At 39.6% G+C, this 20261-nt stretch overlaps 1 protein-coding gene across 1 annotated transcript; it reads left to right on the top strand.

Annotated features, from left to right (window-relative positions):
* The first annotated feature begins 750 nt into the window (after positions 1 to 750).
* Positions 751 to 13983, top strand: LOC122662756 (UPF0481 protein At3g47200-like). Its single transcript, XM_043858476.1, has 2 exons — positions 751 to 856; positions 12767 to 13983. The coding sequence occupies exons 1-2, from the start codon at positions 787 to 789 to the stop codon at positions 13981 to 13983; spliced, it is 1287 nt and encodes a 428-aa protein (XP_043714411.1). The 5' UTR covers positions 751 to 786.
* Positions 13984 to 20261: the final 6278 nt, after the last annotated feature.

The following is a 20261-nucleotide window of genomic DNA, read 5'->3' as shown; positions in this document are numbered from 1 at the left end:
GGCCCCTCGGAGGAAAATTATTTGAAGAACATGTAACATACAAGACTGAAAGAGGGACGAGGCTTTCAATTCGTTCCCATCCCCTTCGTCCTAAGCACCCCAGCTTTTCTTGTGTTTTTAAATAGAGCGACTCATCATCCTTACAAACCTCCAAAGTAAAAATCATTAATTTTTTGAATCTTTGTTTGCTTTGATGCTATCGTTTCACCTAAAAACTTGAATTTTTAGCAAAGAAAACTCTTGCAATGCACTTCCAAGGAATTAAACATTTGACCTTTCTGCTCTAGTACCATAAGATAGGAAGGAATCAATCCAATAAGTTCTTTGTATAAAAAAATGGCGTAATATATAAATATAAAAAAGGGACTTTGTCTTTGTCCAACACTAAAATAATATAAACAATAACAAACCAAGTTGTGCCTTCAGTAAATATGGACAGCTTGGTGATGCCATCGCCTTCAACAAATGTTGACGGGGCTTGGTGTTGCTATCCCAGGCTCGATGTGGGCGGCTAAGTAGTTGAGCTATCTAGTCCTTGACGATGTCAGTGGTTCTATCCAACTGCTTGATGTGGATGGATTGGTGTTGAAGGAGAAGATGTTTCAATATACAGAGTGTTCGATCACTAGTTAGATCTGCAAGAAACCTACAAGAGAATTTCATTTTTTGTTATCTGCCGTACTGAGGTATGTAGATCATATGATTTGGTTATCAGAATTTTAATTACTTTTTTCCAATTCCATATCTAATGGGTTTTTGATTTTGGCATCAGGCGGAGATAGAAGCATGGAGCATTGTGCTTCTATAGATATTGATTTGATCAGAAAAAAGCTTTCTCGGAGCTGCAATCCATCCTTTGGGTTAACAATCTCTTGCATTCACAGAGTCGACAAAAGAATTCGCAAATTGAACGAAGACGCCTACACTCCAGATACGGTATCCATCGGTCCTTATCATCGTGACAAGAAAAACTTGCAAATGCAAGCCATGGAAGACCTTAAGTCACGATACGTACAAGCACTGCTTGATAGAACGTGTGAGAGAACCAGTTTGGAGAACTATGTGGAAGCTCTCAAAGAGATAGAACCTAAAGCCCGTGAGTATTACTCAGAACCCATCAATTTCGAAGAAAATTTCATAGAAATTATGTTCTTTGATGGCTTGTTCATCATTGAGTTATTAAGGAAATATGCAAATGTTGTTGAGCCAGATTGTAATGATCCCATATTTCATTCCAGTTTAAGGAGATCAAGGGTTGTGCGAGACTTATTATTGCTTGAAAACCAATTACCAATGTTAGTTCTTCAAACTTTATTCGATCTAAGTAAGGATCCTAAACAAGATTCTAAATCACTCATCGAATTGGCTCTTGATTTCTTCGAAGGGTTGGTACATGAAGCCATGCACAATTATCCTCAAAAGAATGAGAAAAAGAACATTAATATCCACAACCATTTATTGGATCTGTTAAGCAACACACTTGAAGCTTCTCTTCCTCAAGTAAGGGATCGAGAATCAAGTACAGCACTAGAAGCTCTGCCATGTGTGACGGAGCTCCGGCATGCCGGTGTTAAGTTCAAGAGACGGCTCGAATATGGTTGTTTGATGGACATAAAGTTTAGCGAAGGAGTATTTGAAATCCCTCAACTATGTGTTGATGATTACACAGATACATTTTTTCGAAACCTTATTGCTTACGAGCAACATCGTTGTGGAGGTAGGAATTACATAACATCATATGCTCTCTTGATGGATTACCTTATTAATTCTGCAGAAGATGTTGCATTTCTCCGTAGCCGTGGAATTATTAAGAATCAGTTGGGTGATGATGATAAGGTATCGACTCTATTTAACAATCTCTGCAATGAAATTTCTGCTGATCACTTTTGTTATGGTGATCTTTGTGACAAAGTTCATGAATTTTATAACTCTCCCTATAACAAATGGAAGGAGGCATTCAGACGCGATTATTGCAACAGTCCATGGACGATCATTTCAGTGATTGCAGCAATTCTATTACTTCTTCTCACTGTCTGGCTTGCCGTATTTACCACACTGCCTGTCTTCAATGTTCATACATAAATCAGGTCAATCGGCATCACCACTATCTCACCACAATCTACTACAGTTCTATGCCATTCAGGCAGCTCGGCAGTACAGGATCCAAATTCAATTGTAACATCCAAAGTTACCTCTGTTGAATTTATGTGTTTGTCAAATTCAATTTAATGTGTTTAAAAATATTGCTTTGAATTAACCACTTTGGGCGAAAAATCGTAAGGTATTACCTTAAATTGGTCGTAACTAGGGATTGAGCTTTTTGTTCATTTGGTTGTCGCATTTTAGATAAATTAGAATAGTAGTGACTCTACAAACACAAATGTGGGTGTGTATTCATATTTATGTATCTTGAATTGAATCATTTGAGATCCTTCTTGTATGAATTATTATCAGCTATTTGAGAAACAAGACTCTCAAAAATAGCTAATTTTGGTCCCCAAACATGAGAGACATGATAGGTCGTTACTATTATAGGTTAATTTTGTGTGTTTTTTTATTAATTAAATTTATATGTATATATATATAGTTATAGGCCATATCAATTTATTCAAAGGGTTTTTTTCAAGTGCCCCCCTCATATTGCCCAAACATACAAATGTATCCTTAAAATTTTATTAATTTCAAATGCACCTAAACTTTGTAATAATCTAGTTCAGTTCGTTAGTATGGGACGTTAGACAATAATTTTAGGGAATCTAATGACCAAAATGCATTTGTGATAAAAACCCACTAAAATTAAAGAGTAAAGTAATCAAACTGCCCTGATCTTCCCCAAATCATATAAGGTTTGAAATTAAAAAAAAAAATTTTGGTAAGAAAAACTGAAAATTTTTTCTCCATTAAGGAGTTGTGGATTTCCACCCAACTCAAAACCATGGGCAGTAGAGTGAGCACTTTTCATTCAGCCCAGCCACCCCTTCCGCTTATGCTTAAAACCGTTTGCTCTCTCTTTCTCCTCTCTCTCTCTCTCTCTCTCTCTCTCTCTCTCTAGTCCATCCCTACTCCATCCTCTTATGACTCTATCCCTCTATTCCCTTTGCTTCTTAATGTCAAATACCCCTTTCTCTGTCTCTCCTCGCTCTAAAGATTTGTTTTTAATCCTGATTTTAGTCGAATAAAGCGAAAGATCTTGTAAAGTTAATGAATTTCTGCAATTCTGGGCTCGAAGATTCCTTCAATAGCTGTAATCCTGCAGCTCTGATACATTCTCTCTTTTTGAACTTTCAGTCTTTGGGTCTTTCAGCTTCAATTAGTTTCTCTTTGAATTTCAATTTCAGTTCGTTTGATTCATTTGTCCAGTTTCTTCTTACTTATGGACACCAATGGAATTTCGGGGGGATTGTTTCCGGGCATGGGTTCTGAAATGCTGGGTGTAGAGATGCCTCTGCACCAATAACAACAATAACACAAGCACCATCAATTTCTCTATAAACCTTGACCTTTCTTAAGGCTATGACCAACTATCAAAGAAAAAAAAACACAAGCACCAGCAGATGGTGAACTTCCCTACTCATGACATTGACCACCACTCCAATTTGAATCCTCTATTGCCGAGTTGCCCGGCAGGACCCTACTGCCAAGACACAGCAAGGTGGTAAATGACTGCCTTACCCCCACTTGAAGGACTATGATCCTTAATCTGGCGTTGCATAACATCTAAACAAACAATCTTGGCCTAAATGCCAGAACTTTGTAATGATGGACCAAATGAACTGCACATAAACAGGGGGAAAATTATCGAATGGAAAACCTTAAATGCATTCCAGATAGGTCTATTCTTAGGATGACCAGCTCATCCGATCTCACCTACCACATCCAATCTCACCAACCTTATCTTCTTATGTAAATATAGTATGTAATTATCACATTTATGTACATACCATATGTAGGAGACAATAGATTAGGAAATTCAATTTGTTTATGTACACCTACACATATTCTTCTTCAATCAATGGAAGCACAATATCCATTCCAGAATTATTGTCTTAACATGGTATCAGCTTAAGGAACGATCCTTACTCCTTTACTTGGCCTCCATGGTTGGTTCACCTACGGTGGCTGCAGCCACAGTTCGGGCCACTTTGTCTCCTTCTTCCCCATATTTTTTACATTCTAATAATCAGCCAGGTGCCTCTCTCATCACTCCCCTTTTGGATGGCGACAATTATCCCACCTGGCACCGTTCGATGTTGATGGCCCTTGAAGCAAAAAATAAGACTGGTTTTATTGATGGCACCCTTCCGATCTCGGCAACCTCTTCTTCGGATTATGCTCACTGGGTTCACTGTAACAGTATGGTGAAATCATGGATCATCCACTCTACTGTTGCATCTATCTCACACAACATTCTCTGGATCGATTCAGCCCAGGCTATTTGGATTGATCTCCGAGATCTTTTTTCACCTAAAAATGCCCCGCGCATTTTCGAGATACGTCGGGCTTTGTCCACACATGTTCAAGGAAGTGACTCCATTTCAGCATATAACACAATCATCAAGGGTTATCGAGACGGGTTACTGTCCTACCATGCCCTCCCTGCTTGCTCCTGTTGTGCACTCAAGACACATCATGATTATTTGGAGACCGATCACTTGTTGGATTTTCTGCAGGGATTAAATGACAAATATTCGGTTGTTCGCAGGCAACTACTGTTGATGGACCCTCTTCCCACCGTGAATAAGGCTTATTCGCTCCTCTTACAAGAAGATCGGTAGCGTAGTATTCATGATGTTCGTGCTATTCCCACCGATCAGGCTGCCTTTGCTGCCCCTAAATCTGATGGCACCGGCTCCTCTAAGCCATTTTATCACTGCACATTTTATAATAAGGACGGACACTCTGAGTCCCGGTGCTTCAAGAAGCACGGTTTTCCTGATTGGTGGAAGTCGTGTGATGCCTCAAACAAGGGCACAGGTTCGGCCAAACCTGCCTCGTCTCGTGCCTCAAGCACTCGGCCTATGGCTGCTGCCGTGGAGACCTCTGCAGCCCCATCTCTCACTGCCGACCATATCCAAAAGCTTCTGGCTCTTCTCCCTACTGATGATCACCCTTTGGTAAACCTGGCAGGTACTTCTTCACCCTGTTGTTTCACCTCAGTTCATTCTTGGGTCTTGGATTCAGGAGCCACTGATCACATGGCTTTTGATTCCTCTTTGTTTGCCTCCACTACAAATACCATGTCCCCCTCCCCTGTTCTCTTACCCGATGGTTCTCAGGCTCCCGTTATCAATGTTGGTAATGTCACTTTGTTTCCAGGACTTAAACTTCTCATTGTCCTTTGTGTTCCATCATTTCGATTTAATTTAATTTCGATTCGTAAACTTATCAATGATCCTAACAGTTGGGTTATTTTTACTTCTGACTCATGTCTTATTCAGGACCCTCAATCGAAGACGACTTTAGCAACAAGTAGGCGGCATGGTGGTCTATATTATTTGGACGTTGTTCCCCCCCTCCACCTTTGTTTCGGTAGCCTCTCCGGGTGCCCATTTCGACCTCTGGCATTGGCGGTTGGGTCACCCTAGTTCTACCTCTCATTCCAGTATTTCTAGCATTGATTCTAATATTTATTTTTCGGACAATTGCACTTGCACTATCTGCCCTCTTCCTAAACAAACTCGGTTGTCTTTCGTTTCTAGTACAATAAAAACTGTTGCATGCTTTGAGTTATTACATGTTGATGTCTGGGGTCCCTTTTGCATTAAATCATTATCGAGTGCTCGTTTTTTTCTCACCATAGTTGATGATTATTTGAGATGCACATGGATCTATTTATTTCAATGCAAAACTGAAGTGCAGTCCCTTATAATTGATTTTTTCAACATGGTTCACACCCAATTTCAGGCGACCATTAAATGCCTGCGATCTGATAATGGCACAAAATTTTTTAATGCAGAAATTTTTGCTTATTTGAACTCATTGGGTATTCTCCACCAGCCCAGCTGCATTGACACCCCCCAACAAAATGGGGTGGTCGAACGCAAGCATAGGCACCTCTTAAATGTTGCTCGTGCCCTGCGTTTTCAAGCACACTTACCCATAGAATTTTGGGGTGAATGCCTCTTGACTGCAGCATACCTCATAAATCATTTACCCACCAAACTTCTCCATGGCAAGATGCCATTTGAAATCCTTCATGGTTGCCCCCCAAACCTCTCTCATCTATTGGTATAGGGCTATTTAGCATTCAATCGTCACACTCATATCACCCATACATTTGATAAAAGGGCTTCCCCAGGAGTTTTTTTGGGTTACCCTCATGGCCAAAAGGGGTATCAAATTTTTTATCTCACCTCAAAAAAAATATTTGTAACCCGTGATGTGGTGTTTCATGAAACCATATTCCCGTTTTCTTTACATTCTGATCCCACCCTCTATGGATTTCCTGTCCTTCCATTACCCATCTATGAACCCTCAGATCCAATAGCCACACCTACCCCTCCACCACCTGCACCATCGTCCCCCCCATCATCTAATTCCCCACCACCACCCCCTCCACCACCCCCACCAACCGACACCACTATTTTACGATGTTCTCAATGCACCCGTGTCCCACCACGTTGTCTTAATGATTACCATTGCCCGCTTCCCTCGTCTCCAGTTTTGTCGACGGCTGTTGGGTCAGGTACCACTTATCCTATGGCAAATTTTTTATCCTACTCTCATTTTCATCCTGCCCATTTGGCTTTCCTTACTTCTTTATCTAGTGTGTCAGAACCTGCTACTTTTACCGAAGCTGTGAAACACCAAGAATGGAGAGATGCTATGCAAGCTGAGATTCAAGCTATGTCTAAAAATAACACTTGGACTATTGTTCCTCTACCACCTAGAAAGAAGCCTATTGGCTCTAAGAGGGTTTACAAGCTCAAACGTGCTTTCGATGGTTCCATTGAACGGTATAAGGCCCGTTTGGTTGCAAAGGGATACACTTAGGTGGAAGGCATAGACTATCATGATACCTTCGCACCTGTTGCCAAGTTGGTAACCGTTCGACTGCTTCTTGCCATTGCCATTGTTCGTGGATGGTCCCTCCATCAGATGGATGTTCATATTGCTTTCCTTCACAGTGATCTCGACGAAGAAGTTTATATGACCCCTCCACCTGGTTATCGTCGTAAGGGGGAGACCTTTGTTTGCCATCTTAACAAGTCTCTATATGGTTTGAAGCAGGCATCTCGCCAATGGTACTCCAAATTTTCCACCTCATTGTGTAGTTATGGTTTTCAGCACTCTGAGGCAGAGCATTCATTGTTTTTTATGCATCGTGGGGAGCACAATATATTCATCATTTTGTATGTGGATGACATAGTCATTACTGGTTGCGATGATACTTGGATTGGCACAGTTAAGGCTATGCTTCACAATGACTTTCATATCAAAGATCTTGGACCGTTGAAGTATTTTCTTGGCATCGAGGTGGCCAGATCGAAGATTGGTCTTTCTCTATATCAAATTAAGGAAGTATGTTCTGGACATTTTGGATGACACTGGTTTGAGTGGAGCCCGGCCTTCTGACACACCCATGGAGCAAAATTTGAAACTGAGTGATTCAGATGGCACCTTGTTACTAGATCCGTCCTCTTACCGGCGCCTTATTGGGCGATTGATTTATTTAATGGTCACCAGACCCGACATTTCATATGCAGTCAATATCTTGAGCCAGTTCATGCACCAGCCTTGCTAACCCCATCTTGATGCTGCTCACCGGCTCCTGCGCTATTTAAAAGCAACGGTTGGTCAAGGCCTTTACTTCCCTGCCAATTCCAGCATGGAATTGCACGCATATTGTGATTTCGATTGGGCTAGTTGCCCCATGACCCGCCAGTCAACTATTGGTTACTGTATCTTCGTTGGTGATTGCTCAATCTCATGGAAAACAAAAAAGCAACACACCGTGTCTCGCTCCTCTGCCGAAGCTGAATATCGCGCCATGGCTGTCACCACGTGTAAAATCACGTTGCTAACTTCTCTCCTTAAAGATGTTGGTCTTCAATGCTCTCGACCCATACCACTTTTTTGCGACAACCAGGCGGCCTTACACATTGCGGCAAACCCGGTGTTCCACGAACGAACGAAACATATAGAGATTGACTGTCATTTAGTTCGTGAAAATTGCACCAAGGACTCATCAGACCGGCCAAGATTCCCACAGCCTCGCAAGTTGCGGATTTGTTCACGAAACCATTGGGCCGTGACCGATTTCGCTCTCTTATTTCCAAGTTGGGGGCTCGTAACCTTCATGCTCCAACTTGAGGGGGAGTCTTAGGATGACCAGCTCATTCGATCTCACATACCACATCCAATCTCACCAACCTTATCTTCTTCTGTAAATATAGTATGTAATTATCACATTTATGTACATACCATATGTAGGAAACAATAGATTAGGAAATTCAATTTGTATATGTACACCTACACATATTCTTCTTCAATCAATGGAAACACAATATCCATTCCCGAATTACATCTATGCATTAAAATCAACAGGCGATATAACAAACCGTGAAAAACCGATGGATCCGCCTTTCAAACTCTTTGGCTTCTTAAACTGAACAATTCAGGAGCAGGGACAATTATGGTGTCAATAGAGAAAAAAATTTCAGTTTCAAACCCTAAACGATTTGGGGAAGATGAGGGCAATTTGGTCACTTTACTCCTTAATTTGGTGGGTTTTTATCACAAAGGAAATTTGATCATTAGATTTCCTGAAACTATCGTCTAACGTCTCAGACTAACGGACTGGACTAGCTAGATTGTTACAAAGTTTAAAAACCCTCATTCGAAAGCAGAGAAAACATTATACAAAGAAAAGACCCTACCCTAAAAAATGGGGGTACAACAAGAACAAAAGCCCTACAATGGGCATACAAACAAAAGCAAAAAATGGAAGAGCTCCCACGGGAAGCGCTAAAAGGTATGCATGTCTTGGGTAATATAGAGACTCCCCAACACTCCTTTATCCTGAACACTCCATTATCCTGCTGTTACGGGAAGAAGGCTTCGCTTTGAATGTGATGGAGTGGTACTTCTTCCCAATTTCAACTTTAATGTCCCGAATGAGCATCGGCCTCGGTCTTGTCTTGTTACAAAATAATCTACCTTTACTCTCCCTCCAAGTGTGATACACAGTTGCACAAAGTGCAAGTTTTTTGCGATGTCTCCAATGTTTCCTCTCCTTTCCCCACCCCCCCCCCCACCCAAAAAAAAAAAAAGTTCTACCAAACCAAGGGGCTATCCATAATGTTACTATTAGGACCTGAATGGATGAGCACAAACTAAGAATCTCCTTCTAGACTTGGGTTGTAAAATTACACTCAAAGAAGAGATGATTTCTACTCTCAAGGCCTGCCCAAAAGAAGCAACGAAATGGTCTTACTTGGATGTTCCTTTTAAGTAATTGGTCCATATATAGTAAGGAGCATATCGTTTGAGCATCTCCAAGTGATGAATGAATGTTTAGTGTATTCTAGGTAACCTTCTCCATTCCCAGTTTGATTTTATTATCACATTTGTTCATTGAGATTATATCTCTCCAAATTTTGTAATGGTATTCGTATCATTTTTGTTTCTGCGTTGCTAAGAAAGATAGTTTTCTCCATGGTGATTTGGAGGAAGAGATTTACATAGAACAACCCGAAGCTTTCAATATCAAGGGTAAAGAACACATGGTTTACAGGTTTATGTGTTTTACAGGTTAAGGAAGAATCTGGACAGTTTGAAATAGGTTTCAAGACAGAAGTACAAGAAGTTCAATTCTTTTATTGTAGAAAAGAACGTAACAACTACAGATCAATGTGTATTTTTGAAAAAAGAAATTCAGAATGTGATTTTGTTACTCTTACTCTATGTTGATGAAATGTTAATTGTTTGATAAGATATAAACAAAATTAACAGGTTGACGCAAGAATTGAGTAAGTCCTTCGCTATGAAGGACTTGGGACCAGCAAACAAATTTAGGCATGGCATGTTTGGATTTATCATATCTCTCCTTGAGTCAGAGTGGGATTTTACATTCTTCGACTCCTCACTTTAAGGAGAGGGACCCACACTCATATACGAGTCAATTCCTCTGCACATACGTGCACCTACACGTATGTGTGAAAGGTAACCACATGTTCCATAAATGCCATTTACAAGGGTATTGAGGGGTATTAATGGAAGAAAAAAAGGGGCAAGTAGTTACCTCTCTCTCTCTCTCATATGTCGTCTTACTTTTAAGCCGTCTACATCTTCCATTATCTTTTCATCTATATCTTAGGCCAAATGTTCTTTGTGTTGGGAGCACAGGCTGTGCCGAGACACATGGGATGGACAAAATGACCAACCTACCCCCTGAAAGACCAACCTATGTGTTAGCGCAGCCTGCGCTGCAGCACAGAAGACATAAGCCCTATATCTTATTAGAATATTTAGATAAATGGGAGCATGTGAGAGCGGTACATACAGAGAGGGTAGTACGACATATTGTTTCTCTTTGTGTACGGAGTATACAAAGTCATGCTTCCCATTCCGTATGAAAACTTTTTTCTTCTCTTGATTTTTTCTTGTGTGTGAGTGAAAAAGATTCTCTGGGTGTTTTCATGTGATATTCGTGCCTAGATTGTAGCTTAATAGCGTTTACTCCAATTTTTTGTTTTTTCTGTTTTTTTGAGTCAAGAATTGCGTTTACTCTATCAAGGGAAGTAGGGAAGGTATTGTGGTTGCTCCCGTTAATGTCACATCGAGTTTTGAGATGACAATAGATTTGTTTTTTATACTTATCGGAGGAAGCATAGCAAGGACTACGGAGTTGATTTTGGGTTTTTTTTTTTTTTTCCATGTGTCTAGGGTTTACAATTGTTGTATTTTAAAGAGTTGAAAATAAATTTATGATTCATAACACCTCTTATTTTGTTTTATTTTCAAGCCCCCCATGGTGCATGCATATCTTTCTTTAACATGCATGGTCTCGGTTTCCCAGTCAACTGAAACCATTAATGGTGAAAAGCTAGAAAATTCGCATCTTTTTTTTTTTCCTCAAAAATATATCGGGACAATTTCCTCCATCTACAAGAAAAGAAAAAAATTTACAAAACAAATAGGTTTAGAAAATAGGTATGTATAAAGCAAAGCCAAATATATTTGTTTTGTAATTTTTTTTTCTTATCTTACAGATCTAGGAAATTGTCCCAAACATATTTTGATGCTTTGATTATCTTCAATTGATATCTTTTAACCAATTAAGCTGGCTACTATTTCACTGACCTGCTTTATATATAGGAAGAAAATCACTTTAAATGTGTAGGCACTTGTATGCATTTTAGAAGATCAGGATAAAGAAAAGGGGAAAATATAGGGACACCCCCCTCAACTATGGCCTATTTTCATGTACACCCCCTCTCAGCTTTAAAACTTTTCAAACATACCTCCTCATCTATTGAAAGTAAGTAAATTAGTCCATCAAACTAACAGTCGTTAATTTTAAATGTTAATATTCATCCAACCAATTTTTAGGACCAAATGAGCCAAATTAAATGTTTGAAGATGGAAATACCCTTTAGGGGTAAATATTAAATACAAATCATGCTTTTTTTTTTTTTTTTCCCCTAGTTTGCCTTTAGGTGTCCCTATATTTTCCCTTTTTTTTTCCCATTCTCGTGATAGTAGTAGTACAAGGAAAAGATCCTCCCGACTACGAGTTGGATAAATGATCGAGTGTCACATCCATGGGCACTGTGCCACCGTCGGATTATAGTGAAATAGCCTGAGTTCGATTTGAGACTCGGATAAATGATCAAGTGTCACGCTCATGACACTGCGCCATTGACGGAATACGATGAAATTGTTGTGCCAATCTCAATCAACATCTGTCCCATCATCTGAAAGGTACCCAACAATCACGTGTCGCTGACGAATCGGTCGGTGGATCCCAGCTTATCAGGCAAGTAAAGATCAGAAACGGACGATTGTGTATAGCATTCTGGTTCTAGTATTTACCCATAAATGGTACTTTCATCTTCAAACTTTTAATTTGGATAATTTGGTCCTAAAAAAATAGTTGGGTAAGTATTAATCTTTAAAACTAAACTGCAGTTAGTTTGATGGACTAATTTACTTACTTTCAATAGATAAGGGAATGTATTTGAAAAGTAGGTTTTAAAGATGAGGGGGGTATACAAGAAAACAGGCCATAGTTGAGGGGGTGTCGGCTTATAATTTTTCCCTAAAGAAAATGAAGAATCAAATAACTTGAAGAACATGTTAACATGGGTCCCACTACAAAACATGGGACGCACACAAGTTGTTCAGACTTCAGAGTGGGAAACGTGTTATGAAGTTGAAGGAGGCTTTCAATTCGTTCCGATCCCCTTCGTCCTAAGCACGCCAACTTTTCCTGTGTTTTAAAAGAGAACGAGTCATCATCTCCAGCACCCTCAAAAAATCCAAATCATTTTTGAATCCCTTTATGTTTATATAAATTGCCAATCACTATTTAGATCTGCAACAAACCTACAAGGGAATTTCAGTTTTTGTCATCTACAGTATTGATCGAGGTAAGTACACCACATGATTTTGGTTATCAGAACTTTTAATTCCATATCTAATGAGGTGGTTTTTTGATGTTGGCATCAGGAGAATAGAAGAAGGATGGAGGAAAGTGCTTCTATAGATATTGATTTTATCAGAAAAAAGCTTTCTCGAAGCTCCAATCCATGTTTTGGGTTAACAACTGCTTGTATTCACAGAGTCGACAAAAGAATTCGCAAAATGAACGAAGATGCCTACACACCTGATACTATCTCGATCGGCCCTTACCACCGTGACGTTCCCAAGAAAAACTTGCAAATGCAAGCCATGGAAGACCTAAAATCGCGATACGTACAAGCACTTCTTGATCGAACATGTGAGAGAACCAGTTTGGAGAAATATGTGAAAGCTCTCAAAGAGATAGAAACTAAAGCTCGTGAGTTTTATTCAGATCTCATCACTTACGAAGAAAATTTCGTCGAAATTATGCTTTTTGATGGATCGTTCATCATTGAATTATTGCGGAAATATTCAAATGTTGTTAAGCCAGATGATAATGATCCCATTTTCTATTCGGATTTAAGGAGAACAAGAGTTGTTCGTGATTTGTTGTTGCTTGAAAATCAATTACCAATGTTAGTTCTCCAAACGTTATTCGATCTAAGTAAAGATCCTATCTCTGATAAACTCTCACTGACCGAATTAGCTCTCCATTTCTTCGAGGGATTGATACCAGAAGCCACACACAAGTACCCTCCAAATAACAAGATCGTTACACACAACCATTTATTAGATCTGTTAAGTTATGCACTTGAGGATTCTCTTCCGGAGGTCAAGGAAGGAGGAGCATCAAGTACAGTATTAGAAGCTCTACCATGTGTGACGGAGCTCCGGCATTCCGGTGTTATGTTCAACCGGAGTCTTGATTATGGTTGCTTGATGGACATAAAGTTTAGTGATGGAGTATTTGAAATCCCTCAATTATGTGTTGATGACTACACAGATACATTTTTTCGGAACCTTATTGCTTACGAGCAACATCGTTATGGAGGTAGGAATTACATAACATCATATGCTCTCTTGATGGATTACCTTATTAATTCTGCTGAGGATGTTGCATTTCTTCGTAGTCGTGGAATTATTAAGAATCATTTGGGTGATGATGATAAGGTATCTACTCTATTTAACAATCTCTGCAATGAAATTTCTGCTAATCATTTCTGTTATGATGATCTTTGTGTCAAAGTTCATGAATATTATAACTCACCTTATAACAAATGGAAAGAGACATTGAGGCGTGATTATTGTAATAGTCCATGGACGATCATTTCAGTGATTGCAGCAATTCTATTACTTCTTCTCACTGTCTGGCTTGCTGTATTTACTGCACTGCCTGTCTTCAATGTTCATTTATAAATCTTTGTATTGACACTGTATTTGGGCAATTGATTGTCCTAATGTATTACCTTAAATTGTTCGTAACTAAGGATTGAGCTTTCTGTTCATATGGTTGTCGCATTGTATGTTAATCCGAATAGTGATTCGAAAACACAAATGTCGGTGTATTCATATTTATATATATTGAATTGGATCGTTTGAGAGCCTTGTTGAATGAATTACTGTCAATTGTTTGAGAAACAAGATTCTCTGTAATAGATGGATTCTAGGGCTGGGCTGGGCCAGATTTATTAAAACCTTAATCCGACAGTAGGTCCGGTTAGCACAGCCCAGGCCCAGTCTGGCCAAAGGTCGTGTTGGGATATCTATTATCTCAGCCAGGTCTAGTCCTACCAGGCTTATCCCAGCCCAGCTCAAAGCCCTGAAAGCCCGAAGTTGGGCCAGATGGGCCCAAATTGACCTACCCTGTTGACATCTGTCTTTGCTGAAAAAAATAAACCTCTAATGGCTACATAATTTTTTTTAAATTTACACTTAAAAAAGGAAAATTGAAATTGAAATCCAATGGTTTCTAAGTATGATTCAAAGAGAACCATACATATTTATATTGATGAGAGATCGTTGGTCGTACATGGCTTCCTTTTTAGGCATTATACATAGGGGTAAGGCTGCTTATATTATGACCCTCCCAGACCCGCAATAGCAGGAACCTCGTGCAATGGGTACGCCTTTTAGGGATAGTACATTTTAGGCATTTTAGACACATGCTCATGAGTTTGAGGGAATTTTCAGACATTAGTAAATAGTGAGAGAAAGTAACATGGAGTAATGATTAGACGGAATGGCCACATTCCGCTCCTTGATTTCATGAACTTACTGTCTAAGAGGCCTTAGGTTTGTTCACGTTCTTCCATTGAATGAATTCTCTTTTATCCACCCAGAAAAATTTTCATATTAAAATCTAAATTCTTATTCACCATAGTAAGTCGAGATTATTAGTATAGAGAAAAGGCTGTCTAAGCCTAAGGCATATTTCTTATTATATTTATTATTTTTAAGAAAAAAAAATAATGTGAGAGGATGTAGTGTAGCCTACTTGCTCAGAGAACCCTCTCCCATTAATAAATATACAATCATTCGTCGGTGCATCTTTAGAGCTTCTCAAACTTGAGCGTTGCCCTTCTACCAAAAGAAAAAACTTGAGGGTTGCCCCATTCTGAATGGAGTAGAGACTAGCTTGGAATTTTATAAAACATTTCCTCCATGTTTTAATACATACAGTTTCGGTTCCCCGTCTTTCTTTCCCTTATACTCGAGCTTTAAAACTACACAGATGTCTTGTACCTTTCAACAGTCCTGTACTTTTATCAGCGTGGGTCAATGTCCATGATTTCCACTTTAAATGGTTTTGCACTATACTGGATCCGGCTCCTCTCTAATGAGCGCACCACCTAGGGAGTGCCCAATGAGCATCCAACGGTTGGGTTGGCTGTGGCACATCCCTGAACGCACACCAGGATGTGTGCCATCCAATCCAGCCATTAGATGCCTCATTGGGCACTCATTGGGCAGATGCCTTATTGAAGAGGAGCCCGACACCACTATACTCCCATGATGGCCCATCAAAAGAGAGAATGAACCCCAACCCTATAGAATATGGAGGTGAAAAAGGTAGAAATTAGAAAGCCAAGAAATCTCTGCATTGAAAAAAGAATCGATGTCCCCTCCAATTCGCTACCCCCTCCAATTCCTCATATGGGAGCGGAAATGACCACCCTAAACCCTGCCTGAAAACACTGCCCAAGGTGGGGTTCACTCCAATTTTTATCTTCTCCTGTCACAGCATGGTGTTATAACGCATCGTGCGGCGGCTGCAGAGGTCATGTGCATCATGCGGGGCCCACTGTGTCAGATGGCCTCTGCAGCACCGCACGATGCGTTACAGCACCATGCTGTAACAAGAGAGGATATCGATTTGATTCACTCCCCCCTCTTAGAGGAATTGGAGGTGCCCAAAAATTGGAGGTGATAATTATTCATTGAAAAAATAGTTTTACTGTCAATTCTTTTTTGTCTCACTGTGGCTATTTCCTTCAAATTCCAAATTTTATGGATATTCAATAGAGCATAAAAAAGGGAAATGTTTTCATGAACGGTTCCATGAGAGAGAGAATAACTTACAAATAGGGGGATTGTTTTGTCATTTTGACCCCTCATGTGACTGTGAGGAGATAGGGTTGTGCACGGTGTACGGCTATGTAGGAAACTTTTTGCCAAATTTTATCAAGAAAATAAAATCATTAAAGCATAAAAGATCCTTTTATTTTTTGTTATTACCTTCATATATTATATTTCCTACAAAAATTATTTGATTTTTTTAAATAAAACTTGATAATAAATTATTAAAGATGGTGATTACCATAAAAAAAAATTGACAAAAGATGGTGAAGTTGATAAATATTTTATTCCTTGACCTATATGGTGAAAAAACAAATTTTGGGGAATCAAGAACAAGTAATCCAATAACAAAATACCTAAATATTTTATTCCTTGACCTATGTGGTGAAAAAACAAATTTTGCGGGAATCAAGAACAAGTAATCCAATAACAAAATACCTCTTCTTTTTAAGTTACTCATACAAGGCAATCAAGAACAAATATATTAGATCACATCCGTTGCCCAATTGGTCTACACTTTATTTTTAAAATAATAAACCATTTTTCTTCTTTCTTTCTTTCTCTCTTTCTCATGGATAAATCCTTTGCATCTATCCTTGGATTTATTTGTTTCTTTCCATCTCATAAATAGATCCTTTACACTTATCCTTGGATTTAAGTCCCCAACCTAGCATTTGGACCAAAATACACTGAAATTAAATTTTTGGACGAATTGATTCCATTAAATCTGAAATCACAAAAACAATTTCTAACCTTGAGGCCGGTTCACCATTGGACGAAAACTCAAAGATGTTGAGCGAAGCATATTCAGATTTGACTCGAATTCTCAATGCTGAAGAACTATTCTGGTTTCAAAAGTCCAGGGAAAAATACATTGTTCAGGGTGATCGGAATACCAAGTTTTTTCATGCCATGGCCAAACATAATCTCAGATCGAACCGGGTTGTCGCTCTAAAAGATCCTTCGAGCATGGTTACCTCTAACCCTCCTGAAATGGTCCATCTTTTTGCATCCCATTTCCAATCAATTATGACCTCATCTCACCCACTCGACCCTTCTTTCGTGGAATGCTTGTTTCCACCCCTACCTGGAACCACCCACCTATCCTCATTAGATCTAGTTTCGGATATTGAGGAAGTTAAATCTGCGGTGTTTAGTATTGGTGCTTTTAAAGCACCGGGGTTTGATGGCTTATCAGCTGGGTTTTATCACCACTGTTGGGAGCTTATTCACTCTGGCATCCTCCGTTTTATCCAAGACTTCTTTTCTCACTACCACCTTCCTATTGGCATCAACCATACTCTCATTGCCTTGATTCCCAAAAATAAGTCATCTCTAAAGGTTGAGGATTATAGACCTATCAGTCTCTGTAATGTATCATATAAAATTATCACAAAAATCCTTGCTACACGTTTAAGGCCTATCCATCTCCTTTTCATATCCCCAAACCAATCTGCTTTTGTTAAGGGGCACCAAATCACTGACAATATAATTATTGCCCAAGAGATTTTTCATTTTATGCGACACAAGAGAAGGGGTAAGACTGGGTTCTTGGCCCTCAAACTCGATATGTCCAAGGCTTATGATAGGGTTGAATGGAGTTTTCTTATTAAGCTTTTTCAGTTCTTGGGTTTTGACGACCATTGGACCCGACTACTTTCTACTCTTTTGCAATGCTCCTTCTCCATCAAGCTTAATGGCAGCTCTTTTGATTATTTCCAACCAACTCGAAGTCTCTGATAGGGACGCCCGCTTAGCCCCTATCTGTTCCTCCTTACCATGGAATGTCTCTCTCGTTTGTTGCAAACTTACAGAGGCATGGAACTGTTTAAGGGTATCAAGATCTCACGACACGGACCTGAAATTACTCACGTTTTTTTCGTGGATGACACACTTCTTTTCTGCCAGGCCACTTTAGAAAATGTTCATACTCTTAAGGATGTCATTAACCTTTTTGAGTCTCTGTCAGGTCAACAACTTAACCTGGCCAAAAGTAGCATTTACTTTAGCAAAAATACCCCACCCCGGCTACAAAAAGACATCTGCAAAGCCTTGGACATGACAGTAATGGGGATGGAGTCTAAATATCTGGTCACCACATTATTCCCTACAAGATCTAAAACCTATTGTCTGGAACCTATTATACACCGGGTATATGCTAAATTGGCTGATTGGAAAACCAATTTTTTGTCCCAAGCAGGTCGACTTACCCTTATCAAATCGGTTCTTCATTCTATACCCACTTTCCACATATCATACCTTCTTTTTCCAAAAACACTTTGTTCCAAGCTTGATTCTATTAGCTCAGCTTTTTGGTTGGGTAAACCATCGCCCGAAAAAGGGCTATCCCTCATCTCTTGGGCATCTATCTGTAACCACAAAAGTCAAGGGGGTCTAGGTCTTCGTTCACATTGGGATTATAATCGTGCCCTCCTTTTGAAGTTATCTTGGCGCCTTAACACTGAACCTCATTCTCTTTGGGCTCAACTTCTTAAAGGCAAATATTTCCCCAACCATTCTTTTCTCAATCCTAGTCGATCTTCATGGCCAGGATCGTGGACTTGGAACAGTATCCGAACTGTTCCCTCAACTCTTAGGAAAATGGTTAGTTGGCAGATTGGTAATGGGACTCTGATCAATATTTGGGGTGACCCTTGGATTCCAACATCTTCTTTCATCACCCTAAACCAACTTGCTCGGAGGAACCCCCTTTTCAACAATGTGAATGAACTTTTGAACAACCGAGCATGGAATGTACCATTGCTCAACTCTCTATTTCCTGCATCTGTTGTGCAGAAGGTCATCTCAATTCCAATATCAGTTCACCCCTTCATTGATCACATTTTTTCACCGGAAACTCACAACCAAAAATATAGCATCTTTCCTCAAGTCTCACCCTACATCTCACCTTTCACCGTCGACACGCTGCTTTTGGAACACAATTTGGAAATTGAAAATACCACCCAAGTTTCCCCTCTTTCTATGGAAACTTTTCAATGACGGTGTACCCACAAAATCAAAACTTTTCCGGAAAACACATGACAGTGTTTTGTGTCCTTTGTGTTGATCTGCACTTGAAACCCCTTGGCATCTGTTCTTCTCCTGTGAGTTTTCCAAGCGAATCTGGGCGACCATCCCACTCGGTATCCGGACTGAAAATATTATAGGAACCACTATGATAGAGGCGTGGACCAATCTGGTACAGGCGGGGGGTACTTCAAAATCTCATGTAACTACTATTATGAGCATTGTGGCCATTACTTTATATTTCATTTGGATTCTTCGGAACCAAGTCATTTTTCATGGCCTACAGGTTAATCCCTATTTTGTTCTAAACAATATTTCCAGATGGATTCATGACTTAAATCTCTGTCACTATGAGATTTTAGTTGAACATGGCCAATGTTCAAAGGGCCAATCAGCCTTATCCTTCACCCCACTTTCTCAATCATTCTACATGAGTTTGGTTAATCCAGAGGCATGTGTTATAGTCTCGGACAACAGTTACTGCCCATTAACTAATCAGGGAGGATGGGGGTGTCTTGTCATGAATAACCAACAATTATTTGCTTCTTCTATGAATTATGGTTCTGTAGGGTCAGCACAAGAGGCAGAGTTGCGAGAACTCCAAGAAAGGCTCCAGAAGGCACTTCCATTGGTAGGACGGAAAATGATCGTTTGGTCTGACTCATAAGAGATCACGAATTGGCTCAATTGTCCTGTTAATCATCCATGGCCATATCAGTTTTTTACATGGTTATATGATATTTCACATCTCATTGCAACTATTGGGTCTGTAATAATTTTAAAACAACCTAGATCACATATTGAACCTGTAGATAGGCTTGCTAGATTTGCTAGGATTAATTCAGCATCTTCGGACTCTGTGGATGACAATGTTTCTATTATGTTTTAATGCGAAGTTGGTTTTTTCATCAAAAAAAAATAAATGGTAATTTTCTGTCCAAAAGCATGGCCCCTGCACTAGCATAGTAGCCAATGGGAGCACACATTGAAACATCACAGGAGCGGCAATTTTGCTTTTCATGAAGGGCAACAGTGTCATTTCATAGGAGCCTGTGTCTGGACACAAGAGTCTCACTCCCGGTCACGCTCAT

Source organism: Telopea speciosissima, chromosome 5 (genome assembly GCF_018873765.1).
Source record: "Telopea speciosissima isolate NSW1024214 ecotype Mountain lineage chromosome 5, Tspe_v1, whole genome shotgun sequence".
NCBI lineage: Eukaryota > Viridiplantae > Streptophyta > Magnoliopsida > Proteales > Proteaceae > Telopea > Telopea speciosissima.
Note: the sequence above shows the minus strand (reverse complement) of the source record. Positions and strands in the feature narration are given on the sequence as shown.

What these genes read in the sequence shown, in the direction of transcription:
- LOC122662756 (XM_043858476.1), top strand. Translation starts at nt 787, where the DNA reads ATGGAGCATTGTGCTTCTATAGATATTGATTTGATCAGAAAAAAGCTT. An exon ending in TCGGAGCTGCAATCCATCCT is followed by an intron (nt 857 to 12,766) that starts TTGGGTTAACAA and finishes GTTTTGGGTTAA; the next exon opens with CAACTGCTTGTATTCACAGA.